The sequence below is a fragment of the Tachypleus tridentatus genome, chromosome 8 (genome assembly GCF_004210375.1).
Source record: "Tachypleus tridentatus isolate NWPU-2018 chromosome 8, ASM421037v1, whole genome shotgun sequence".
Classification (NCBI taxonomy): domain Eukaryota; kingdom Metazoa; phylum Arthropoda; class Merostomata; order Xiphosura; family Limulidae; genus Tachypleus; species Tachypleus tridentatus.
The window spans coordinates 491,499-518,660 of NC_134832.1; the positions used below are offsets into that span (position 1 = coordinate 491,499).

General features: G+C 35.4%; 1 protein-coding gene across 2 annotated transcripts in view; it reads right to left on the reverse strand.

Moving 5' to 3' along the window:
* Positions 1 to 962: 962 nt before the first annotated feature.
* LOC143258393 (UPF0389 protein CG9231-like) overlaps positions 963 to 27,162 on the reverse strand; it is a 33,175-nt gene continuing 6,975 nt past the window's right edge. Inside the window, exons 2-4 of one of the 2 annotated variants that reach the window (XM_076517271.1) lie at positions 21,123 to 21,295; positions 8,738 to 8,837; positions 963 to 1,922 (exon numbers count right to left, since the gene is read on the reverse strand). In XM_076517271.1, coding sequence (XP_076373386.1) covers positions 1,742 to 1,922; positions 8,738 to 8,837; positions 21,123 to 21,267 — 426 coding nt within the window. In that variant the 5' untranslated portion in view covers positions 21,268 to 21,295 and the 3' untranslated portion in view covers positions 963 to 1,741. The remainder of the gene's footprint in view (positions 1,923 to 8,737; positions 8,838 to 21,122; positions 21,296 to 27,162) is intronic. The other variant, XM_076517270.1, reaches the window with a different exon arrangement.

The window sequence follows — 27,162 nt, forward strand, 5'->3', positions numbered from 1 at the left end:
AAAAGATTATTGGTGATTTAAATAAACATTTTTAGAGATTTTCGGATCTCGACAGAATCGAAAGTGACATTCTCCTTTTTTAGAATCCTTTTGATTGTGTCATTGATGACATGCCAGTGGAACTTCAGCTGGAGGTCATCGATTTGCAAGGAAATGACTTGTTGAAAGTAAAACACAGAGAGAGGCAGCTTATTGAATTTTACAGCTGCATACCTGAAGATGATTTCCCAAAGCTGAAGCAGTTCGCATCTGGTATGGCATCAGTGTTCGGAATAACTTATGTCTGTGAACAAGGATTTCCAAAAAATGAAGTATGTGAAGTCAGTACATCAATCAAGGTTGACTGATGAACATTTGAAAGCGATCCTAATGATTGGATGCAGCAATTCAAAACCTAACATTTAAGATATTTTGAAAGCCAAACGCCAATTTCATAAATCTCACTAACTTTTTTGTGGCTTAGTGAAATTCAAAAATGTACTCACTATGTGCGATGTGACAATTGTTTTTGCTAATGTCACCTTCTTTGATAACCTTTTTGTAAATAAAAATGTTGGTTGTATTTCTGTTTGTTTTTTTATTATATGTGTGTATTGCATGCTACTCCCACATGGCTAATGTGGCATCCTAAACTTAGTGTTAAGTCTTTTACAGAGAGCTTTCGTTCTAGCTTATGAGTATTGAACATAATGATCATGCGCTTCTCATTCCCCAAGTAATCTGGCCCCCTGTAAAAAAAGTTTGGTGACCCCTGGACCATACGATCATTACGTAGAAAATGGTGTCTTTTATAAACATTCACAATTTTTGTAACTAATTGTCATAGACGTCTGAAGTATCTGTCGTTAGACTACATGAGAAGAAATAAGTAAAGACATGCAGATGTGATTTTATAAAATAATTCTTATGAATCTCACAAAAAGTAAAAATAAGCAAAAAACCTTGGGCTATATAGACATTTTAACAACATTTATTTCTCAGTACACAAAATATTCACACTAACACATTAAATAGCACACAAGTACTTTAGAAAAATAGCACAAAACTTAAAGCGAATGGCCTGTGAATAAACAACAGAACTCCAGAAAATGCTATTTTCAAAAATTTTCAGAAATGTTTAAATTTTCAAAACAATGAATATTAATAATTACAATCAAAAATCGTACAAACAACAAGAACTATTTACCCTTTATTTAAAATCAAACATAGGGATTCTGTTTGTTTGTTTTTCAAAATAACTTATATCAAATAAAACTTCTGAGCTCCGTTTACAAAACTCCAAAGAAAAAACAAACACAGAGAGGTTTAAAGGTCCTAGCTTCCCATTCTAAATGAAATTATTCCTAAAAGATGTAATTAAATTTACCAGCCGACAAATGTTTAACAATTTTCGTCTGAACACAACCACTTGGAAGCAATCAAAATAGGCCTACTCTTATGGCTAAATGAAGCTTACTAATTAATACTTTCTCTCTCATGTTTTACCAATGACATCAGTTCAGGAAAACAGATGTAACAGTTATAATTGAACAATATCATCAAATTACAAACACAGATACAACGTATGTGAAATTATCAATGTTTACTCCTTTTGTTTGTTTGTTTTTCACATACTTATATAGGCAGTAAAGAAAATATCACACAATTACTAACTGAAAATAAGAACATATCTCCAGTTTCTACTATTCACAAACAAAAACTATAAAAGTACACTACAAAGTATAAAAAAAAAAGTGTAAGTTTAATTCTTATGATTATGTCGCTCGTGAAAATCTTCGTTCATCTTCCTCACAGACTCGCCGCGGTTATGGGCTCGCTTGCCGCTGAGGATCATTGCGTAGCAGCCAATGGCAGCCAAAACGCAGAAGTATATATTCAACCTGATTCGGGCCTTGTTCCTAACACGCTCCATCACATTTTGTCTATAGAAAAAGATAAAAATATATTGATATAAGAGGACTAATCTTTTCACCCAAACTTTAAACTAAAAATACCGCATTTTTATTTCATTTACTACATAAGACAATGCAAATCTCTCAATCAATTCATACTTTTCTGATTTTAATTTTAATTGTAAAGTGTGTGTCTGTGTAAAATGCAACTTAAATATCTTTAAAACCAATGGATAACAACACAATGCCTTATTGGTATTTTTTTCAAGTTAGTAGTTTTTCAAAATTTAGTGCTTGTGTTGTTGGTTTGCTGTTAAGCGCAAAGCAACACAGTAGGTTGTTTATATTGTGCCAAACATGGGAATCGAAGCACGTTTTTACATATGTATGTCTTCAGACTTACAGCTGGAGGAAGGGAGGTTCAGTAATTTTTTTAAGTGAAATGTTATTCCTTTACTGACGTTTCTTTGATCCTCTAATTTGATTGCCTTTGCCATCACAACTAATAAATCGCAGGATCAAACATGTGATAATTTGGAATTGTAACACAACATCAAACTCTACACAAGTCTAAATTGTATTGAAGGATAACTTAACAAAACATATACAAAAGTTCTTCGTAAAATACAAGAAAAACGACAAACCACTTTTGTATACAGTTACGACAGAAAGTGTTCGTATCCCTGTGTCGTGAGTAGTTTTCTTCCTCATAATCTAAAAAATATCATGATTAGGATAATGAAAGTATAGTATATTATAAGTATTATACTAACATACATCTATATAAATTCTTATGTAAATTGAACTACAAATAAACTGTTTATAAACAAATAATCAAACATAGGAAGGGCAGAAAGTGTTCGTGCGTCTACTTTAATGGTCAGTTGTGTAGCCTTTCAAGTGAATTACTTGGCGCAATCTCTCCTCATAGCCCTCCATGATCGTTTGACAGTACTCGACTGGTATTTTCTTCCATTCTTCTTTACAGAAGGCCTCCAACCCTTGCAAGTTTTTCGAATGAAGCTGATGAACCCTGGTCTTCAACTCATGCCAAACGTTTTCAATTGGGTTGAGGTCGGGTGATTGCGATGGCCACTCCAGAAGGCTTATATGATTCCTCTGCAACCAGGATTGCACATATTTCGATGTGTGCTTAGGGTCATTATCGTGCTGGAAGATCTAACGACGCCCAAGCCGCAAGTTCCGAGCATCATTCTTGATATAAGTGCCTAATATATCTTTTTTCATGATTCCGTTGACGCGGTGAAGGCTGCCTACACCAGAAGAGCTGAAGGAACCTCATAGCATGATCGAGCCACCTCCGTGTGTTTAACTGTAGGGACGGTGTTCTTTGGAAGATTTTGTTCCCCCTTCTTATGGAAAATATAGCGAACATCATTGTAGCCGAAAAGCTCGTTTTTAGCCTCGTCTGACCAAAGAATACTCTTCCAAGGGTTTATCTACATGCTTTCTTGCATTCCTCAATCGTGCTTTTAAATGAACAGGCTTTAAATATGAAGTTCTACGAGGACGGCATGCTTTGAACCCAGAAGAGCGTAACATGTTCGTAACTGTAGAGGTGCTTACTTCAACCCCAGTATCCCTTACCAGTTTCTGTATGTCATTACGTGTTAAACGAGGGTTCCTACTAACTTCTCTGAGAACCTTCCTCTTGGTTCTCTCTGGAATTTTGGTGGGGTGTCCGAAACGAGGGAGGTTAGCAGTCGATCCTGTAAGCTTAAACTTGGCAATTATGCTTTGAACAGTAGATTTCGGCAGATTAAGTTGTGTAGCAATACCGGAAAGAGACACACGAGACTTGTATTTTACAGTTGTTTCCTGTTCGCCATGATAACCAAGCAGATAATGACAGACAGCGCTAAATTGCCGGAAGTACATTTTTTGCTGGCTAAATTCCAATAATTATGAACCAAGTGTCTAGTTCTGGAATAGTATATTGTAGTTTATTCACCAAATTCCCGCTGTTTAAGGGTTAAATGGTATTAGATCTATATTTACATAAGCAAACATTATTGAAAGTAAAAATAAGCTATTATTACGTGGATTGGACTTGACATTATTTTCATCAAATAATGCAAACGAACCCGCTCAATGATAGAACACGTCACAACAATATGTATTTATGTTTATGTTTTAAAACGTTTATTATTTTAGAAATGTTCTTGTACATTAACGGAAATTTTACTTAAATGAATCAGTTACATTTTAATCCAAGCTATAAAATGTAAAATATCCTTCGAAACAATAAAAATATACATTTCTTTACTGCAGTTTATATGTGTTACCTGTTACCGTGAGCAAAATTTGGATATGAGGCGAAATATTTAAAAAGAAAATATATTTTACTGGGTTGATATCTTACTTCTGTTATTTTAATTTTTCAAATGGTGGTTAGACAATAAATTAGAATACAAATACGAAAAAAAAAATGTTAATTTCACTAACTAACTGTCTTAATGAAATTATATTGATGAATATAAAAAACACAAAACATTACTGTTAGGACACAAATGGCTTTATTTTGTCTATTGCGCTGTTATTTCAGTACGTCGTTTCCCTTATTTTTATTGTGACTAAAGTTTACAGCCAAGTTTTTAATCCAGATATTCTAAGTATTTTAACTTACTTCTTTGTTGTTATTTTTTAAATTTAAATACTGATAACATTAAGATAAAGTGTAAATCGTCAACTAGTTAATTTATTTCAGTTGGGTACAAATGAGTTTGTTAGCGGCACTCAGTACCGGTATATAATTATAGATTGGAAATTTAAGCTTTAATGGCACCGTCTGTATACGTAAGCTTAAACGACCACATACAGAAACCTCTACGGTTCAGATACAGCTCGTAATTTTGAACTACTGACCAAAGTTAAAATAACCAGCCAGCAACACGGGCTTTGTCTAGTTTTTTGAATCCTATAAAACTATTATGACGCACCCACAGTTGAAAATGTAGTGCGTGTTCCTGGATCAGACAGACCGCTACGCTAACCATCAGATTACAAAGATCCATTATGGGCATGATAAAATATTATTTACTTTTACGTTATAAAATAGCTTTTAAAATCTTTCAACTTAATTCACGGTTAGCTATTAAAAACTACAAACATAACCAGAAACTCGCTTGTAATATCGTCCATAACACACCAAAAAAAATTCCACATTTACACATACCGAGTACAATATTAAACGTTTAAACGCTTCAAAAAGTTGGAATACGACACTTTAACCTAAAAATAGCGGTATTCAACCTTTTTTAAAAACCGCGTACTACTAAACAGACCTTGAATCAGAATAATTTATATTAATAAAAAAGTAAATAATTCAAGAATGAGTCAACTAAACGTTCGTATATTGTTGACTTACTGTTTTATTAAACGTTCAGTAATCGTTACAATATGCACAAAAGATATTTATCATCTATATTATTTATAAAATGGTAATTTGGAAGTGAGCCCTTTTCTTAAATGCGGGTCTAATAAAGCCTATTGGGTACACATACAATAACCTTCAGTAAGGGCCCCACTTTCAGGAGTGTCAAAACATTGTGACAAACGCCTACTAACAGAATAAGTCAAAATAACCGGTAAAAAATCTCACCCTAAGAAACACAAAATTAAAAAGTGGTCCGGCTTTAAAGCTTAACAGTTTGTTTATTTTAGAATTTTTGAGAAAAACTACACAAGAGCTATCTGAGTATAGTCATTCCTAATTTTTAGCTGACTTGCTACAAGTAAATCAGGTAGTCAATATCTATAGGGCTTATCTTGTCTCATCGAAGAGTGATATCTGAACGTTTCTGTCAGAGTCTATCTAAGGCCCAAAACAGGACCGGATTAAGTTTCAGTGGGTTCCTAGGCCCGGGCAGTATTTGAGTATAATAATAAATCGTTTTTGCTTCAATTCAACTAGTTTTACGAAACTGTTTCTTTTCTTTTTTACTTGGATTGCCGGCTTGGGCCCTAGGTGGCCTATGCGTTAATCCATCTGGGACGGCTCGGACTTAGCAGAGGTTGTGAATTAGATATAAGCACTGCTTGGCATATTAGCATGTCATGATTAGTTTTTCACTGGGATTTATTTATAAACTTATCGTTTAATTCAACAGTCTTCTAACTCAGCCTGATAACACGACAGTTTCTGAATATGTTTTGTATTTTCAACAACTTTTTAGATGCTTGACAGTTTAAAATTTCAAATAAAGATAAATGCATTTTTCATTTTTTCCACGTTTTTCTTTTGTTCTTGTGTACGTAATATAATTGTTTCTAATTTTATATATTTTACATCAGTTACCAAAGACGCATGTTTCATGAACGTATACACGCTGTCCTGGTATCCAACTTTTGAATATATTCTCTGATATAACTTTCTTCGTATACTTGAAGAAGATAGAAAGTTCCTTGAGGATTCTCTTTACTAGCTGTCCCTAATTTAGTAACGATAGACCAGAAGAAAAGTGGTTAGTGAACACCACTGACGACAATTCGAGGGCTTCTTTTACCAACAAATAGTGGAAATGATGGTCACATTATAACACCCCTATCGCTGAAAGGTTGAGCATGTTTGGTGGAGCATAGATTTAACCAGGGACTCGCAGATTCCGAGTTTAGCTACATGACCACCAAGCCTTGCGTAAAAAGGCAACTCCAATTCTGTTTTTAATAATCCTACCTTTAAAAAGAAGTTTTATATTTTAGATGTCTGACACAGAGCAGAAGAACATATATCTTGCCCAGATTTTGTCAGTTCTACACATACATTATTATTAACAAATATGTTAGACTGGCCCAGCTTTTTGTCCCCCTTCATCCTCCAATATTCAAAAAATTTAGTTAGTTACGTTTCGTACACATTTCAGAGTATATTGAGCACTCCTGTAAGAAAACATTCATTTACTGAAAAACGCGTTAAAAACTTTGAAAGTTAGAAAAACTTTACGATTATTTGTTTCCAACATACAAATACCGAGATAAAGAAACTGGTCATTCTAAGGTTGCAGTTGAGAGGATGTGTGTGAGTGTGTGTGTGTTTTCTTATAGCAAAGACACATCGGGCTATCTGCTAAGTCCACCGAAGTGAATCGAACCCCTGATTTTAGCGCTTTAAATCCATAGACGTACCGCTGTACAAGCGAGGGACTGAAAGGATGTGTTTCTGTGGCGACGCCAAAATAGGAAATTACTTGCCAAAAGCGCCGATAATAACTCCATGTATAATTAAGGTCGCCACTAAACGCATGTGTTGTTGTGGGCGTGTACACTAAGATTTACAACTTGTAATTGCGTAAACACGTAAATTAGATAGTTTGTTAGCTTACTGAAGTGATAAGACTAGAGGGGTGGTAACTAATCAACAACACCCACCGCTAACTCTTGGGCTGCACCAACCAATAAAAGGGAAGATTAGACATGGCTTTATAACGCCCAAACGACTGATAGAGCAATCATGTTTTGCAGATGCGAGTCTAGTGCCCCACTAACAAAGCCAAATTAGTAGCATTCCCACTTACAACTGAGCAAATTTAGCTGCTAGCAGTGAGGTGAACACGGAATGAAAACAAAGTAGACTTTCTTTAATCACTTCTCACAGGTTAATTAGTAAAGATTTTATGATGAAAATTAATTATTTATGTACAAAATAGTTTAAAATTCTTGATTTAGGATAAATCTAAAAAAATGTGTATTTTGAAATATTGAGGGCGCTTTTTAAAGGTCATTGCTACCTTACATATATATACTGATTACAGTGGTAAAGAAATTGCAAACTTAATAAGTTAACGCAAATGTTTGTTTTGTTTTTTATAAAATCTGTATGCCCACTATATTTCAATTTAATTTCTTTTTCCTTTCATGTATCTAATATATATCTATACATGTATGGTTCCCACATTTTTGGGTTGTGTGTGTGTGTGTTTTTCTTATAGCAAAACCACATCAGGCTATCTGCTGAGTCCACCAAGGGGAAATATAAACCCTGATTTTAGCGTTGTAAATCCGTAGACTTATCACTGTACTTGCGGGGGGGCTTTTGGGTTAGCTTATAAGTAATTAAATAAAACATTTCATGCATAAATATCAGTTGTTTTTTGTTTAACAGTTTGTTGTTAAATTGACACACAGAAAAAGACTATAGCTTGTATAACTTTTACTTGCACTTTTAAATAATTATTTTATTTAAACAATTCATCATCTCTTCTAATGGTTAATTGAAACACGTATTAATTAGCATAAACCATCATAACGAACAGAAATAAGAGTCGATTCTCGTCCTACAGCCCCTTGGTGCTACGAGGTAAATCTGTAGGCATATAACGCTATAATTCGGGTTTCGATACCCAAGGTAAGGCACAGGCAGCTTATTGTGTAGTTTTGGGATTAACGAGAAACAAATCTCTTAAAATCCGTAAAAATGCAATCATGCTTGTGCAAATAATTTCAGTAGCGACGGAAAACAGCTGCTTCTACGTGTTATTATACTGCACGTGTCGTCAAACAAAACACAGCAAATGGCGAATTTAAAACACTCACAAATAAACAAATATAAACGGTTCGAAGCACGTTAGCCTATAGAAACATTAATACGTGGAGATCCAGAAAGAAACCGCGACAGGCCGTTGACCAACAGAAAGATCAATATGTGGAGACACAGATGGAAGAAATGAATGTCTGACCAACATAGATACGGAAAAGTACAACATAACGATAGGCGAAAAATGGACAGACAGGTTAAACAGAAGACAGACATTTTGAAAAACAAATATCAAATATATGTAGCTATGTAGAAGGATAGTAAAAGTCGTGTCTGTTGTTTTTATACTCACGGAACGAAGTCGGGAACATCTGAGAAAGACGGGTATTTTCTAAACCACACCAGCATACGTTTCTCCACTGAGTTAGGTCGGTGATAGGTGAGTTCATGCCCTAGGTAAAATAAATGCGAGCCATTTAAGTTGCTACAATGAACGTCTTTATTGCTTGCTACAATGTTATGAAATGAACATCTTTTCAAGTTGCTACAATGTTAAAAAATGCACGTTTTTTCAAGTCGCTATAATGTTAAATGCATATCTTTTCAAGTTACGACTATGTTAAGATATGTGAGAATAATCATCAACATTTACCCCAACTGTTATATATTATGGATCAAGAATTATTATTCCATCTTCATTTCGTGGTGATATCATTATAAATTTTAGTCAACATCTTCCGAAAAAAAAAAGTTTACTATGAAAACTCAATGTATGACTATTATGACTGATAGACGGTGTATCCCCACCGCAATTCCTCATTCACCTCCAAAACCTAGGATATATTTTATAATCCCACATTATAGTTTGTACCCCAGGATCTTTTCAATAGGGACAGCGTTTTTTGTTTATTTTTGTTTCAGCTTCTTTTTTTAAATTATAACAAATATATATATTTGTTTTTACGCAGTTAAAAATTTTGAAATATCTAGGCCAACAAAAATTGTTTCTAACCTTACATTCCTATTGCCGATAAACTTGCTGCCGTGAATCTACCGTGTTTCTCCGAAAATAAGACAGGGCTTATATTAATTTTCACTCCAAAATATGACACTAGGGCTTATTTTCGGGGGATGTCTTATTTTGATATATTAAAAAAATGAAGTTACAAAGTAAAACTATTAAACTAACCATTTAAAATAAACTATTATTAAACTATTAAACTAACTGATTAATACTTAAACAAACTAATTAATAAATTATTTTTTTTATTTCTTTCCTCTTCCTGCCACTCTTAACTAGGGCTTATTTTAAGGGTAGAGCTTATATTAAAACTATCCCCAAAAATCACACTAGGTCTTATTTTATGGGTAGGTCTTATTATCGGAGAAACACGGTATCAGGTCCACAAAATCAACGTCTTCCTTCATCCGTGAAAGTGTACGAGTTTCTTCTTTATTCTTTGTATTTTTTGTGATGTTTTTATGCAAACGATTTAACGAGAAGCACAATTCATATACTAATTTACAATATTCTTAGAGTCTACAGTCTACACTATTTTATCATCAAGAACATCGTGATGCATGTAATGATTGTAATCTATTAAAATGGTACTCAGTTTTGTCTGTCCTAAAAATGCGCACACACAGTACTGTCTAAATGTACACTCGCACAGTTCGTTTCAACACATACACAAGCAACGGTGTAAAATATAATTTAGTGGACATTTTCTACAATAACAAAAAAAACGCTTATCAACGTTTTTTAAAAAGGTCTAACGTTAGGTATACAATAATATTACAACCTTACTAATTGATAGTGTAAGTACAGTAAAGTTTAGCCCTAATTAAACGAAAGCAAAAAAACGTCCAAAAGTTATCAGTTTCAAATCATTTTTTTATTGAATATAAACCGTACTTAATAAAAGCTTAACTAACATTAGGCCTAAGACAAGTGGACTTAAAATTTTTGGTGTCTGAAATTAGGATTATTTCGCATTATTCTAGAAATCTTGTATTAGAACAGGGGTGTGCAACAGGCGGCCCGCGGGCCACAACCCGGCCCGCCAAGCCATTTAGTGTGGCCCTAGTTGTTGTAATCTAACCATGTGGCCTGATCTGTAATCCAACGCAAATGGAATATTTTTAAAAGCATCGATCCTACGGGATTCCCAGGCTTCGACTCGACAAACTTCTAAAATTATCTTTGCTAGAGAGGAGCAGGCCGAATTCGATTGGTCGGCCTCCTTAGGGCATGAATAGGTGACGTGCACTAGCACTATTGTCTACCACTCAACGTCATGTCCTGAACCTCGCCTTCGCCCGCTGGCGACAATTTTCCCTAACCTCTGCTGTCCGTCATTCATTATTGGTGAAAATTTTATTACCTTTTACAGTTACTACAAGAGATTGAAGGTAAATTGATTATTATTTAGCATATTGTTGTGACTTTACTGAATTTATTAAAATTTTTGCTTTCAGATGCATCTGATTCTATGTACAGTGTGACCTCGTTATTCGCGGGGTTACGTTCTTTACCCTCCCGCGAATAGCGAAAAACCGCGAATATTGGACGCAGTTTTAAAACGTATATGTATGCGATTATATACTATATGAAATGCTTCCCAAACACTAATGATACTTATACTCATTGATGCAGTAATAATGTAGCAATATTGCATACTGTTATGTATTTCACTAAATTGTACCGTGCGTTACCGGGCTGTGCTTTGCCGTTTGCGTTGTTGGGGAAGCTGAGGCAGTCAGCCAATAGCAGTCCAATCTTGTTTGGTGAAGACGACAATTGATAAAACGGCTTGATTGAGTAAATACAACAGAAATCTCCTCGAAAAGCCCTTTCAGTCTCTGTGACCTACAAAACGCAGTTCGCGCATAACCCGCGAATATGCGGGGCCGCGAATGGCGAACCGCGAATAGGCGAGGTCACACTGTATTTTGCTATTCTCAATTAATTTAAGTACCGGAAGGCTATGATCGGGATGCCAATTTAGAAACGTGTTTCTGTCCATAAGAGGTTCCATGTGTAAATAAATTCTATGTTTTTTGCTACATTGCTATTTTCGTGAGAATAATTTTTGTTTTGATTTCAGGGCTAGTAAAATGTCAGCAGTTAAGAAACGAAAAATTGATGATGAGGGAAGGTTATTCAACAGTGAATGGTGCACAAAATATCTTGTTGTCCCACATAATCAAGGTGTTGTCTGCCTCGTCTGTCAAACTACAATTGCAGTCATGAAAGAGTACAATATTAAGCGACATTACGCAACTAAGCACTCCTCCCAGTTTGATGAAATTGTTGGTCAGGCACGAAAGGACAAAATTGAACATTTAAAAAACATCCATTGAAAAGCAACAAGGTGTTTTTACCACTTTCAAGAAAAATTCAGAACTGGTGACAAAACTGAGTTTTAAGCTTTGTGAATGTATGGCAGAAAAGGGAAAGCCTTTCAGTGATGGAGAATTTATTAAAAAATTGTTTAACAATATTCACAGAATATGCATGTCCAGAGAAAAAATATTTGGTGGAGCAAACTAGCCTTTCCCGCTTTACTGTCTCACGCAGGACAAAAGATCTTTCAGAGAACATCAAAGAAACTTTGAAAGAGAGATTGAATTCGTGTGAAGCTTTCAGTCTGGCTTTGGATGAAAGCACTGATATCAATGACACATCCCAACTTGTCATTTTCATCAGAGCTGTTACTGCAGGCTTTGATGTTTTCGAAGAGTTTTAGATATGGCAAGCCTTTCCTCCACAACCACAGGACAGGATATTTGTGAACAAGTGCTTAAGGTTGTAGAAAAGTTTGAACTGAATCCTTATAAATTATGTGGTGTTACAACAGATGGTGCTCCTTCCATGACAGGTAGGACAAATGGATTCACCAAGAAATTTCTAACTGCAATTGGAGCACAAGACGTAGTTGTAAGCCATTGCATTATTCACCAAAAGAGCTTGTGCACCAAAGTTCTGGATTTTGCAGAAGTCATGAAAAATGTCGTCCAATGCGTAAATTATATTCGAACACGAGGATTAAATCATCGACAATTTAAAACTTTTTTAGATGAGCTGGACAGTGAGTATTCAGATGTTTTGTACTTCTCTGCTGTACGTTGGCTTAGTAGAGCTGCTACTTTGAAGAGATTCTGGAATCTGCGAGAGGAGATTAAGTTCTTCATGGAGAGCAAACGTCAGAATGTGGACTTCTTGAGCAATGAAAACTGGCTGAATGACTTAGCATTCCTCACAGACATTACACAGCATCTGTCTGATTTAAACTTAAAACTACAAGGGAAAAGTCAACTTGTGAATAAGTTGTTTGAGCATATTTGTGCTTTTGAGAAGAAATTGGAACTTTTCCAGGTTCAGTTGAGAAGAGCCATATTGACCCATTTTACATGTCTTGCAACCAGGAAACTGGAATTTCCTAATCTGGATTGCACCAAATATGGAACCAGTGTACAAAAGCTGCGTGATGAGTTTGCAAACAGATTTCCAGATTTTCAAATGGAACTCATTGAACTGCAGGCTGACATGGACACTAAAAGGAAATTCTCTGAAAACAGTTTGCTAGACTTTTACAAACTCTGTGTACGTGAAAAGTTTCCCAATTTGTCCCGTCATGCACAAAGAATTGCCTCCCTTTTTGGTAGCACCTACTGCTGTGAGCAATTTTTCTCCAAAATGAAGCTCATCAAAACCAAATGTAGAAGTCAGCTGACTGATGAACATTTGACCAGTCATCAGTGATGACGAGAAACCCACTTGTTGAGAAATTTATATGCAAAAAACGGCTCGTTTGGGCTGAGAAAACACTTTACATAGAAGAGCGAACAACGTTTCGACCTTCTTCGGTCATCGTCAGGTTCACAAAGAAAGAGGTAACTGACCGGAAGCTGACCACATGTTTGAAAGGGGTTGTGTAACTGTGTGTCGAAATGTAGAGGGCGGTATTAGATGTTTGAATATATAATTTATTATATTAATATAGGTATAAAGGCGTTCCTTTATATTGGTTATTTTGGGTTTAAGTTGTTGTATAAGTAAGGCTTCTTTAATTTTACGTTTGTTTATGTTTGTTTCTACACCAACATTATTTATAAAATACAATGTGATAACTGCCACGACTTCTATATTGGAGAAACAAGTAGAAAAATGGAAACCAGATTCAAAGAACATAAAAAGTCACCTTCACACGTTTTCGAACACTGCAAGTCAAATAAACACAACATAACCATAGAAAACACTCAAATATTAAATAAAGAAACAAACATAAACAAACGTAAAATTAAAGAAGCCTTACTTATACAACAACTTAAACCCAAAATAAACCAATATAAAGGAACGCCTTTATACCTATATTAATATAATAAATTATATATTCAAACATCTAATACCGCCCTCTACATTTCGACACACAGTTACACAACCCCTTTCAAACATGTGGTCAGCTTCCGGTCAGTTACCTCTTTCTTTGTGAACCTGACGATGACCGAAGAAGGTCGAAACGTTGTTCGCTCTTCTATGTAAAGTGTTTTCTCAGCCCAAACGAGCCGTTTTTTGCATATAAATTTGACCAGTCAGTTAAGAGTGGCAACCACTTCTGTCAAAGCTGATATTGACAAGCTCTGCAAGGACTCTAAATTTCAAGTGTCGCACTAAAATGATCACTCATGCAAAAATATAAAATATTATTGCTTGCATTTTGAGAATTTTTTTTAATTTATTGTACATGTACACGAATAAGCTTGTTTTTTAAGTGGCCCCGCTTGATTGATGAAGTTGGTTATATGGCCCACCGACGAAAAATGTTGCACACCCCTGTATTAGAAGAATTGTCATTGCAATAAAGATGCTAATTTGGCCTCGAATGTTTTTACGGGTCTTGCTAGTACCTAATTAAAAAAAAAATCAGCACAAGCAAGCATTTTTCTTCTGGATAATACGCTATCCAGGTCAAAATTCTCGCTTGTTGAGTTAATTACATTATTGTCTATATCAACTAAAACGAAAACAAAACAAAACGAGGGTTGGATTACTTTCAAAAGATGTACCTTCATTCTTATATCAAACAGGATAATTCATAATCCAATAAGACTTACTTCTTTACTTTCAGAACATGAAGACTAAAATTTTATTTACGGCATGTAAAATGTTTCTGAGATTTTAACCGTCCATACTGTATATAGTTTAACACGTTTTAGAATGTACATTTTAATAAGTTTTATATTCCAAGCAAAGACTAAGTTCTTATCAGGTCATCTATTTTAAAGTAGTACAATAAAATATCATCTTTATAATATACATTTTACATAAAGGCCTAACTGCTGCACAGTTACAAGACAACTTTAATAAGTAACATAAGGATATCACGTGAGCATTCGTCTAAATGACGGAAAAATAACTGCTTAAAACTAACGTTATCTGACACACAGTTATATTTCCAAGCTATGAATCGACAATATTTTTCTTCAGAGTATTATAACAAATCTATGTCAATAACAAAAATCATTTATTTCCCTTCGTGATCTTTATTATATCTTCAGTAATATATAAGATCTATTTCATAGCATTTTTTCTTTCCTTTTATTTACTTGTAATTTAATTCACTTTTCATTGTTTCTAATGTCGAGTGTATACAGTTGCTACAAAGATTAGTTCGCGTATAACAGACACTTTTTTGCGTGTTTGGTTTGTTTTGAATTTCGCGCAAACCTACTCGAGGGCTATCTGCGCTAGCCGTCCCTAATTTAGCAATGTAAGACTAGAGGGAAGGCAGCTAGTCATCACCACCCACAAATAACCCTTGAGCTACTCTTTTACCAACGGATAGTGGGGTTGACCGTCATTATAACGTCCTTATGGCTGAAAGGCCAAGCATGTTTGGTGTGATGGGGATTCGAACCCGCGACCCTCAGATGACGAGTCGAGTGCCTTAACCAACTGGCCATGCCGGACATTTTTTGCGTGTAATATAGAATATTCCGTTTCTTCGATCAGTGTTTTTGTTTGTTTGTTTGCTTAATTCTTGGAAGTTAAACACAAAGCAACAAAATGGACTATCTGTGCTCTTCCCATAACGGAAATCAAAACCCGATATTTAGCAGTATGAGTCCGCAGACATGCTATTGTGCCACTGATGGTGGAGACAAAATTTCCTTTAGGTGCCCCGTTTGTTTATTTGCTTCATGTTAATTAAAAAGTTAAACAATGGGCTATCTACGCTCTGCCCACAACGAGTGTCAAAACCTGGTTTCTAGCGTAGTAACTGAGTAGACTAACATTGTGCCACCCACTGGGGGTGAGGTCGATTGGCAGAACGTGTCAAAACAAAAACAACCATTTTTGCGCATGTTAACTGAATTTTCTAGTTTCTGATTGATATATTTGATATTTCTTATGTAGATATTTCTCCATAACGGTTATCCCGGTGATGAGCATGCGTTTACATTCGCATAATACAACCACAGTATTACTGTTGTTAACACAACGCCCATGCCAAATCAAATCCTCGCTTTTTCAAGTTAAACTCTGACCAGTACCCAAACAACTCTTTTTGCTGGAGCTCCAACCAGTTTAACAACAAACTAAATCAAACGCATAAATCGTTTTAGCATACGCGACTCTCAAGGTCAATTGTCAGCACTAAACGAATCCGGAGTTCGGCTTAAATCAAACGTATTAAATAGTTCTAACGCATATAGCTTCCAAGGTCAAACAACAGCACTAAACGAACCCACGGGACCGCAGCTGCAGTTGACATGTTTTACTCCTTGATTTAAAATTTAATAATAGATGAAATCTATCTTCTATATCATGGTAATGTCTTACAACCTAAAATAAATGGCAATTTTGTTTTTATTTGTGAAAGCATGTTGTTTACGAGCTTTCAAAGTGGCAAGTGCTATTAACACAAACAAACAAAAGAAGGGTGGAAAGACGCAAAGAAGTGTTGAGAAAACTATTAAACATCATCAATATGGGTATCCAAGTAACAGATATTTTAAGAAAATAAAAATTGAAATATCAAACACGTTATACACCGTGAGATAGCTGTTTTTTTTGTGAAAAAAAAAGAAAAGTTAAGTAAGTCATTACACTTAAAAAAATGCCACCTTAATATTTCAACAACGCTAAACTAGCACCTGAGAACACGGACACACACACACAAAATGATCAAATTCCAAACCTGAAGAGACTTACACTACAAATGTTCAATTTTTGTTTATTAGTTCACGAGTAGACAAATAAATAAAACCTGTAATATAATATCCATTAATAACTCACGAAAACAATGACTGATTTTTTTTAAAATCTGTCAAAGACAAAATATCACTCGGCAAAAATAATTTATTACAGTATCGTCATGATGTAGTAAAATAATATTTTTTTTTAATTCTGATTTTAAGTTTTGGTTTTCACGCCTTCTCTTCGCTTTAACTTTTTTTGTTGATTGTTGTTTGTTTTTAAACATATAACACTCGCGATGTCTTTGAAACCATAAACTCCTGCTTTTCCGAGATGGTGTTCTGTTACGTAAACGCCCTCTAGGCGTCTTATACTAGATTGGCATCAAACTTATATTGGATGGTTTTGCATCCATGCACTGTAATTGCAACTCCCAGCAAATGGCCTCTTCTTTAGAAAGCCGAGTAGGACATGAAGAATGGAACCGGGCCTGCTCGAGTGTGTGTTTGTGTGTTTTCTTATAGCAAAGCCACATCGGGTTATCAGTTGAGTCCACCGAGGGGAATCGAACCCCTGATATGCTCGAGAAGAGAGCGATGTTTATAAATCCTAAGTAACACATGTTATTCTTACTGCCATATTATTTGACAAGCAACCGCCGAGATGTCCTTACCTCTTAGAAACAAAATCAACTATTGAACATTACCGTACGTATTAAATAAAGCTAGTCCGAAAATTGTGTAAAAACCTAAAGTCGCAGAAAAGAAATACAGCGTTTACTCTTCTACAATATATTATTAAAATAACTGTGTTCCCAGTTTCGTTTTAAATATTTATTGTATACTATTAATCTTTGGTTTATTTCAATGAGTGTGATGTTACAAATTATACCTTAAACAAAATATCGCACCGTGTTACATAATTATCTTGTTTGTTTGTTTTAGAATTTCGCACAAAGCTACTCGAGGGCTATCTGTGCTAGCCATCCCTAATTTAGCAGTGTAAGACTAGAGGGAAGACAGCTAGTCATCACCACCCACCGCCAACTCGTGGGCTACTCTTTTACCAACGAATCGTGGGATTGACCGTAACATTATAACGCCCCCACGGCTGGGAGGGCGAGCATGTTTGGCACGACGCGGATGCGAACCCGCGACCCTCGGATTACGAGTCGCGCGCCTTACGCGCTTGGCCATGCCAAGCCTCATAATTATCTAAAAATGAATTTAAGTTTGACGTAACTGAAAGCCAAGATCTAATAAACATCACTACTGGAGACCAAAGTATATTTTATTTTGATGTAGTTAAAATACGCATAATTTTGCTCGTATTTTTACAAAATTAATCTTATATTATACCATATCATCAAGTTTCCAACGTGGGGCTTACGATTATTTGTTTGTTTGTTTATGTCTAGGTACATATGGAGACTGTCTCCGGATTTACAACGCTAAAATCAGGGGTTCGATTCCCCTCGGTGGGCTGAGCAGATAGCCCGATGTGGCTTTGCTATAAGAAAAACACACACACATGGAGATTACAATGTAATGATTATTGCTTTACAATTACATTTAATGGACAATATTAATAAAGTTTATAAGCTTCTGTGTTTTTGTCTTTATGTATATTATGTACATTCTTACTAACTATCTTCCTTTCTCAGACAGTAATTGGACATCACTGACTACCTCCACCCAATTATCCCCACCCCAACCGGTTGTACATCGATAAGGTTCACGTCTCAAAAGCGGTACACGGATGCTTGAAGTTTGAGAAACACTGATATAGAGGTTACTCAAAGTCTTAGCGCAAAGTTGGCTCTCCTCCTGTCACTGACGTTTCGCCATTTCTTTCAAACTATACAAGGAATTATAAACATATACAGAAAAAGAAAACGATACCATAAATTTGTACACAGCAGTAGTGAAGAAGCAAAGATTATTTTATCTTATATATATTTCGAATCTTGGTTGTTTGAAAAGCTGCGCACGCAGACAAACATTCACTTTTGAAATGACATGAGAACAGGCATGAATAATGTTGATGCCATATTTTATTTCTCAAGCAGGATATTCTACACTAAATTGTCAGGAACTAATCACATTGTCATTCACATTTCAAAATGTGACGTAACTTAAATGATAAAAATGTAGATCTACCGTATGTTATTGTTAACTGGCTCTGAGCATGACTGAAATGTTCAACAATTACTCTTCACAGAGGGCGGTATAAGTCGCTGAGAGCTCTGGCTCTGAATAAAACCAGTGGTAGAACGCAGTGAACTTTTAAAAATCCATGAAGCAAATTAATAAGTTAACTTTTCCTGTTACAGTGGGCGGATACTTTTATTTGTATGACGTAAAAGACGAAGCAACCATTCGATGGCACAGCAATGTAGAAGCAGATATTGTATACATAATATATAAGGCGGATTAACCTCTATATGTTTTTCTATGAGTGTTTGTTTAAAGAACATGTTAAAAGAGTTTAATCTGTAACCATATCTTAAATCAGGGTACATTTTAAAAATCCAAATAGAAACCGTTATTATTTTATTCTTTTTATTTTCTCTTTTTGTGTGTGTAGGTGATTTTAGCCTAAATCTAATTTATTCAGTAATACCGCTCACCCATGCGATGTAACGAAAAAGAAGGAAAACGTAATAATTGCTGTTACGCCTTAATCAGACATCACAATCTAGCTGAGATAAGATCAAGAATGAAATCACACATAAATCTTAATAGATTGTAGGTATTTTGCGGCTGTTCATACTTGTATTTGTTTTAGTATAAGATTGAACAACGGTCTGATCACGTCTTCGAACCTGGTCGGGCCGGCATGGCCAAGCGCGTTAAGGCGTGCGACTCGTAATCTGAGGGTCGCGGGTTCGCATCCCCGTCGCGCTAAACATGCTCGCCCTTTCAGCCGTGGGAGGCGTTATAATGTGACGGTCAATCCCACTATTCGTTGGTAAAAGAGTAGCCCAAGAGTTGGCGGTGGGTGGTGATGACTAGCTGCCTTCCCTCTAGTCTTACACTGCTAAATTAGGGACGGCTAGCACAGATAGCCCTCGAGTAGCTTTGTGCGAAAATTCAAAAAACAAACAAACAATCGAACCTGGTGTCGTCACTACAGTCTTCCTAGACAGGATTAACGTGAAATTCAGTGGACTATAAAATAGGCAGAGGTCTAAACAATGGCATTTTAGAACTTCCTACTTTCTTTATATGAATACGTGTATGTTAGAACTGGTTTAGTATCAACAGAGGTAGTTAAAACATTAAATCAACGACCTTTTAAAGTACGAAAGCGAGTCTAGTGCTGGTAAACCGGAAAAAGGGTACACTTACTCAGTGTATTATACATTGACGCTATCGACACCAGACGTTTCTGTTTTGTTGTTATTTTTTATAAGGTTTTTTTTATTCTATAAGACTAAAATCTAGTCTTTAACATATTAAACAGAATAACATTCACCCGTGAATTCCTTTCTCTTGTTTCTGTTGTTTCTCAAAAGTTCGTGTAAATAACCTAAGTCGGACTTCTGAACAATGTGAATTGCGCGTTTTCATGGAGTTCAAACCTTATTGATTTATGCACACATGACACATTCAACTTGAACAACTGACGCGTTTAATCTCACGTGCGAAAACTGTAAATCCCAAAAATTCTACAAAAACATTTCAACGAAAACTAATTGTAAATAAATAAAACAACTTAAATTAATATTTTAACAAGGCCTATGCAAAACTAGCCTATAAATGAGATGATACAAATTGATGACACATACTCTGTAGCCTACATAGTCCTATAAATTAGGGTTTTGTATTATCTAATCAAAATTAAAATACAGAGTAGGCTGAGGGTTAAAAAGTTAAAAATAAGGATTTATTAACTACATGTTATGTCATAGAAATTACTTAAATCTTAAAACTGGCATTATTTTGTAAACAAGATATAAATCTTATTATTTAACTCCAAATGGTATGATATAAACGAAATGACATACAACTGACTTAAAATTCATTTTTCTGAATGAGTTTTTATTTAGCCTAAGTAGACTAGGTGTGTTTTTCTTATAGCAAAGCCACATTGGGCTATCTGCTAAGTCCGCCGAGGGGAAAAGCAGACTAGGACTAAAATTATTCACACTGTATCCTATCAGGCCTGATAAACACTAGTATTAGACGAGAGGTTTCATTTACACTGGATATAGCACATATAATGAGGTTGACATATGGTTACTTACATTTTTATACACTGTATTCTTATGAGAAAACTAAAACTAATTAGTATTAAAATATTCGTATTTTCTTAATTAGTTTAATTTAAAATGATAGACCTAGTTAATTCAGAATATCAGCAGTTTACCTACTACATTTTAATTATATTTTTCATGGGTCACTGTTTTACAATTTAAACAAATGTTCCTTTTTCATTACAACTCTACTTACTAAATTCTTTAATCTGGTCAGATGGTTTTCTCAACAAACTTTTTTTTTTTTTCATTTGAACTCGGAAATATTTTACTCACCATCGCTTACGGTTGCGGAGGCTACTTCAGTTTTAGCAGCAGATGTCACTGCCCGTACCAAACTCGGTTGGCCCTGACGTCTTCTCATAGCGATCTTGCTCATACCAATCAAAGAGATACCAAATCGCTGGATATTTTGAGCCATTATTTCTTAAAGTCGAAAGCTTGTTATACTAAACGTGACAAAAATATAACATGTAAAATGCATAAACACTTTATGAAACTTAATAAAAATATAAGTTAATATAGAATTAAATTTTCAACGTAATTGATATAGTACATGTCAGAAAACAATACCACGATAACAATGCAGTTGAGCATGGCAACAAAATTTAAAAAAATTATAATGTGTTGCCAAATAAGAGTGTAATGTGTTATGAAAACAACAATTAAAACAGTAAAATATGTGTTAACGACAGTTAAAATGATAAAGAGTGGCATGTTAATAAAAGTTAAAATGATAAAGTGTGATATATTAACAAATAATTTTTTATGCAAGTTCTGTGTTTGTTTATTTATAATTACACAAAGCTACAGTATGGGCTATCTGTGTTGTGCCCAATTCAGTTTCTATCCGTGGTAATATACGCATAAATCAGTGTATCCCAAACTTTCTCGGTTCACGGCGCTCTTAGTGCCTCAGCAATTTCTTCACGGCGCCCCTAGGTAAAAAGAAAAACCTAACAGTTCCTTTTATTAAATAGTTAGGTCCAAACAACTTAAACTTCATACGTATTTATGCCCTAACAACTTAGTAACCGTTTAAAAGAATAATACATGTCAAGTGAAAGTAAAAACAATATTTTTATTTCATTTTTAAATAATTACAATTACTAATGGGATGTGTGCGCCTGTTGGGCACTGCACAGCTTCTCACACTTTGGAATCAGACTGGACACCCCCACCGTCATTTCCTGCTCCCCACTGATTTTCGCGCCGTACTTGCTTATTTTCACAGCAACCGCCGAAAACCCAGAGATATTACGTCGCAAATGGAATTAGAATTCGCTGAGCTATAGCACTTAGCAGCGAATAGTTCATCTTTTACTGATATTCAAAACTCAGTTCCATGTTATCAAAATTTGTTTTGAAAGTATTGTCACAAGACAGCTGAATAAGGTTTTCTTTTTCTCCAGAGATAAATTCAGATTTGACCTTGGCCTTGAATGGGTCTTGGATCCATGCAAACTTCTCCATATTTTCTGAAAAGTAATTTTCAATCTAGTCATTGAGCTGTGTTAGGTGCTCCTCAAAAACAGATTTTAGTTCGTGGGTCAAATCAACTTCATTGGATGTAACAAACCGCTGCAACAGGAGGAAACAGTCTTTGCCACCATCTTCACTTTTTTTCTCCATATTATTAACTTTTTCTAAAGGCTGAACCTTCCCTGCGAGTTTCAGAATATGCGTGTTGCTTCTCTGTAGAGAGAGATTCAACGCATTCAGTTTCTCAAAAAGATCATACAGGTAAGCTAATTTTGAAAAAAAAAAATCAGTATCCAAGAAGTTTTTAGCGTACATTCATATTATTCTTCTTCGACACAGGAGTAGAATTCCTGTCGTAATTCGAACACACGTGACAGTACATTCTCATGGGAGAGCCATCGCGAGCTACAGTAGTACAACAAAGATGTGTGCTCAGATCCCATATCCTCACACAGTTTTCTAAAAATCTTGCCTTCTGTGGCCGAGTTTTTATAAAGTTTACCATTTTCAACACACTTTCCAGGACTACGTTCAGCGGAGGACTCAGATGCATTAATGCAAGGGCTTCCTGTGAATTATGCAATGGGTCTAGAGAGCATCAAAAGTTTTGCTTTATATGAGTGCCCGCAATCCTCCATAACAGTCAGGCATACAGCGACCACCATCGGTACAGACGTCAACGCACTTAGTCCAGTCTAAGTTATTTTCATACATAAAAATGTCAAGGATCTCTAACAAGTCTTGAGCCTTTGTACCTGCAATGATACTTTTACAAAAGAGAAGGTCTTCCACAATTTTGTCACCATCCACGAACCGTGTGTAGCAAATCAAATGAGTATTCTTGTTACTATCTGTCGCCTCATCTAACTGTAATCCGAATTCCTTCCCTTTCATTTTTTTTCAATTATCTGATCGTTGACGTCTTCAGCCATGTGTTGGATTCTACGGCTGATAGTATTGTTGGCTAAAGACACCTTTGAAAGTAGTCTTCTCTCAGATTCACCAACCATAATGTTCACCATATCCACTGCCGTCGGTGAAATAAGTTATTCTGCGATGGTATGAGGCTTTTTACATTTTGTGACTCTATACGCCACCTTGTAAAATGTTAGCAAAACACTGCTTGGTATTTATGCTTGTTTCAAAAATGTACCTTTTTGTTCTTTTCATTATATTAACTGGTAAAATAATCACTTGGTTTACTTGCCATGTTAGAATGATTGAGCTCTAAGTGGCGTTTTAATTTACTTGGAAACATGCACTCTAGAGCCAAATCTTTTTAGACATAATACATACTTGGAGACATTCTTCTTGACTGACATCTACCGAAGTAAAACCAAAATCTAGATAACTATCGTCATATTTCCGTTTCTTCACAACTTTGCCACTGGTCTGTGGTTTTCCAGCCTTTTCTTCACTTCCACACTTCTTATTAATGTTCAAAACTCTTTCTATTTTTATGCACAAGGACTAAAAATCAACAAACTAATTCACTGAACTTCACTAAACCTCACAGACACTTGATCACAATACCCTTCAGTTGTTTCGATTACTGACGGACCCGGAAAGTCGACAGGTATTTATATACAAAATCTAAAAAAACGAGAAAGTTGGAGAAGTTAATGGCGTAGTCGAAAGTACAAGTAAACAAAAACATATCTTAAACATTCGAGAACGTCATCGAAAGGCACGTATCTAATGTTTAAACTGTGAACTACCCCGAGTTGGTAGTTCGCGCGGTGTCCGACAGATACCAATATCGCTGTTTCTTTCACTCGAAATTTTGAAATGTCCCGCGGCATCCTGAGGCACCGCGGCGCGCAGTCTGGGAACCACTAGCATAAATACTTCCCTCAAAGAAGTTAAGAAGAATTATACTTTTAACCGGTAGATGAAGTAAGCACAAAATATTTGTTGATCTATTTTTCTTTAACTGAGTTTTGGAAAGGTTTAGTTTAGTCATAATGTATGAAAACACGAATGTATGTATATTGATACAGGAGAGTAAACTTGACTGAGATATTTAATTAAGCGATATAATTAGAGAAGCCATTTATCGGTATTGACTAGTTTCAAAATTTATTTTCAATCAGAAATTTCGATTCTAATAATTTGGGTCTCCTACTAACACAGCAATAAGTCTGCGGATTTATAACGCTAAAACCAGGTTTCGATACTCGTGGTGGGAACGGTACAGGTAATCTATTGTGTAGCTCTGTAACTAATTACAAGTAAATAAAACAACAATTTGGATTATCACTCGGCCACTTAAATACAGTTTTGTTTTTTGCATTGCTAATTCTATGTTTTAAAAGTTTAAAAAAATTTACTTCACGTTGCTTAGGCCTAGCACTGAGGTTGACAAAAGTGTAAATCTTTCTACGCTATGAGAAAACGCTTGGATAAAATGGTACTTCCTTTAAATTCCAGCATGTAACTGTTAACATCATTCCTCAACCAATTTTTTTTATTGGCATGTAACTGTTAACATCATTCCTCAACCAATTTTTTTTATTGGCATGTTACAGAGTGAAGGTTACACAAAAGAATCGGATGAAAGTTAGCTTTGGAAACCTGTTATCGGCGTTTATCATCACATGATGAAAAGAGAAATAAATCTATTTGTGTTAGTTTCAAAATGTTATAAAAGCATTTGTTATGAAACGTCTGATTAGTAACTCAACACTTCGTATATTGCTTCTTTTTTTTTCCTGAAAAATAGACAGTGGTGATTACACTGCACAACAAAGTTTTTGCTTCTTGAACACTGTTGGGTGTTCCTTATAAATTTTTGGCTGCTGATCACGAAAATCACACCCAAATTTGCCCATCACGTACCATTTCATCGAAATCTTCAGTTTCACCAGGCCATTGCTACAATGGATAAACGATATCAGGGCAACTGAAATCCGTCAATGCTTGCTGACTACTGTTGATCGCGCTAAACATGCTCGCCCTCCCAGCCGTGGGGGTGTATAATGTGACGGTCAATCCCACTATTCGTTGGTAAAAGAGTAGCCCAAGAGTTGGCGGTGGGTGGTGATGACTAGCTGCCTTCCCTCTAGTCTTACACTGCTAAATTAGGGACGGCTAGCACAGATAGCCCTCGAGTAGCTTTGTGCGAAATTCCAAAAAAACAAAAAACAAACAAAGACTACTGTTGAACACTGCAACGTGATGCACCAGACATTGAATACAAACGAAAATCAGGAGCAAAACACTTTTAATTATGTTGAACTTAATAGCGTATTAGAAACATAAACGCAATTAAGTACGTTATTGCCGGTAAACAGCTAACTGTCTATTTCTCAGTGTTCCTACGTGATGAAGCAAAACCAAAACTATATTTGTGCATACCCACCAGGTACCTGTCACAATCAGCAAAAACTTTTCAGGAAGCAAAACTTCACAACATAATCATAGATTCCGCACGAAAATTTACACAAGAATTTGAAAATAATACGAGATGTGATACCAGACACACGGTTTATTTGATTCACCTAGGTATGTCGACCCATTTTATTACGCTTATCTCGTTATTTAATACTTTAGTGCTGTTCGTGTACTACCCAAGAGGAAGCGGCAAAGGCGAAAGGTCGGGAGAAATAAAAGTTCTTTTGTAATTATGTGGAGTATAAAGATCGTTTTTTCTTACTTTATTATCATAGTTTAAAGTATATTCAGTGTGAAGACTATACTTCAGTTATCTAATGCTTTCGACAGTTTTCAAATGATAAGGAAATATATTATTATCGATAAAACGATTTTTATCTTGTTAACTAAGTCTCTCGTATCACATAAGCATCTCCCCTAAAGGCTGTGTAATGTTCTCATAGGTTGCTTATGGATGAATAATAAGTTAATATATTCTCTCTGGATAAGGAGTACTCAAGGTCTTCAAGGAGCAGCTCGCTATAAATAAAAAAAAATAAAAATGGGCCCCTTGCTTTAAGTATTCCTATTATAATCCCTTTCTCGCTGCGAGTCACCTTCCTTCCCTATCAGGTCATGTTCCTTCATCAAGCAAGATTTGTATTGCGCATCGTAGTCCTGAATAAGTAAGCAATCTTTTCTTGAATCACGAATAAGAGTGTGAACCTAACTGCTCAAGTCACGTTGATAAAAAAAGTTTGTTTGAGTTCAAGGTAGTCATTAAGGCCAACATCAACTTTACTGTCTATGTTTATATTTCTAAATAAAAATAATTTTATAAGTAAACTATGTATATTTAACGTAAATTATAATAATATCTGAATATTTTAGAGAATCAAATGCATAGTAATACTAGCTTTATGGTATATTAAAGTCAGGGATATAACCAAAGTGAAATGTTTACCTCACTTTAAACTTGGCCTAGTGGTTAGGGCACTTGACCTATTCTACGTATTCTATTGAAATGTTTACCTCACTTTGAACTTGGCCTAGTTGACAGGGCACTTAACGTATTCTATGGATGGCTGGTTCCAATACCGTCACTGAACATACTTATCATTTTAGTTTAATACAAGTAAAGTATTTTGTTTGTCTGTAGTTAAGCACAAAGCTACACAGAGGGCTATCTGTGCTTTTTTCGCCATGGGTATCGAAACCCGGTTCAAGCGTTGTAAGTCCATACACATTCCGGTGTGCCACAGGGAGCGCCCTTTTAGTGGTGAGAGTGTTATAATGTGACAGTCAGTCCCACTATTTGTTGGTAAGAGTAGCCCAAAAATTGGTGGTGGATAATGTTGACTAGCTACCTTCCTTTTATTCTATCACTTTTAAATTAGCGCTTTCAAGTAGCTTTGTGCGAAATTCAACAAAAACAAACATTTTAAATTTAAGTTTGCCAGAA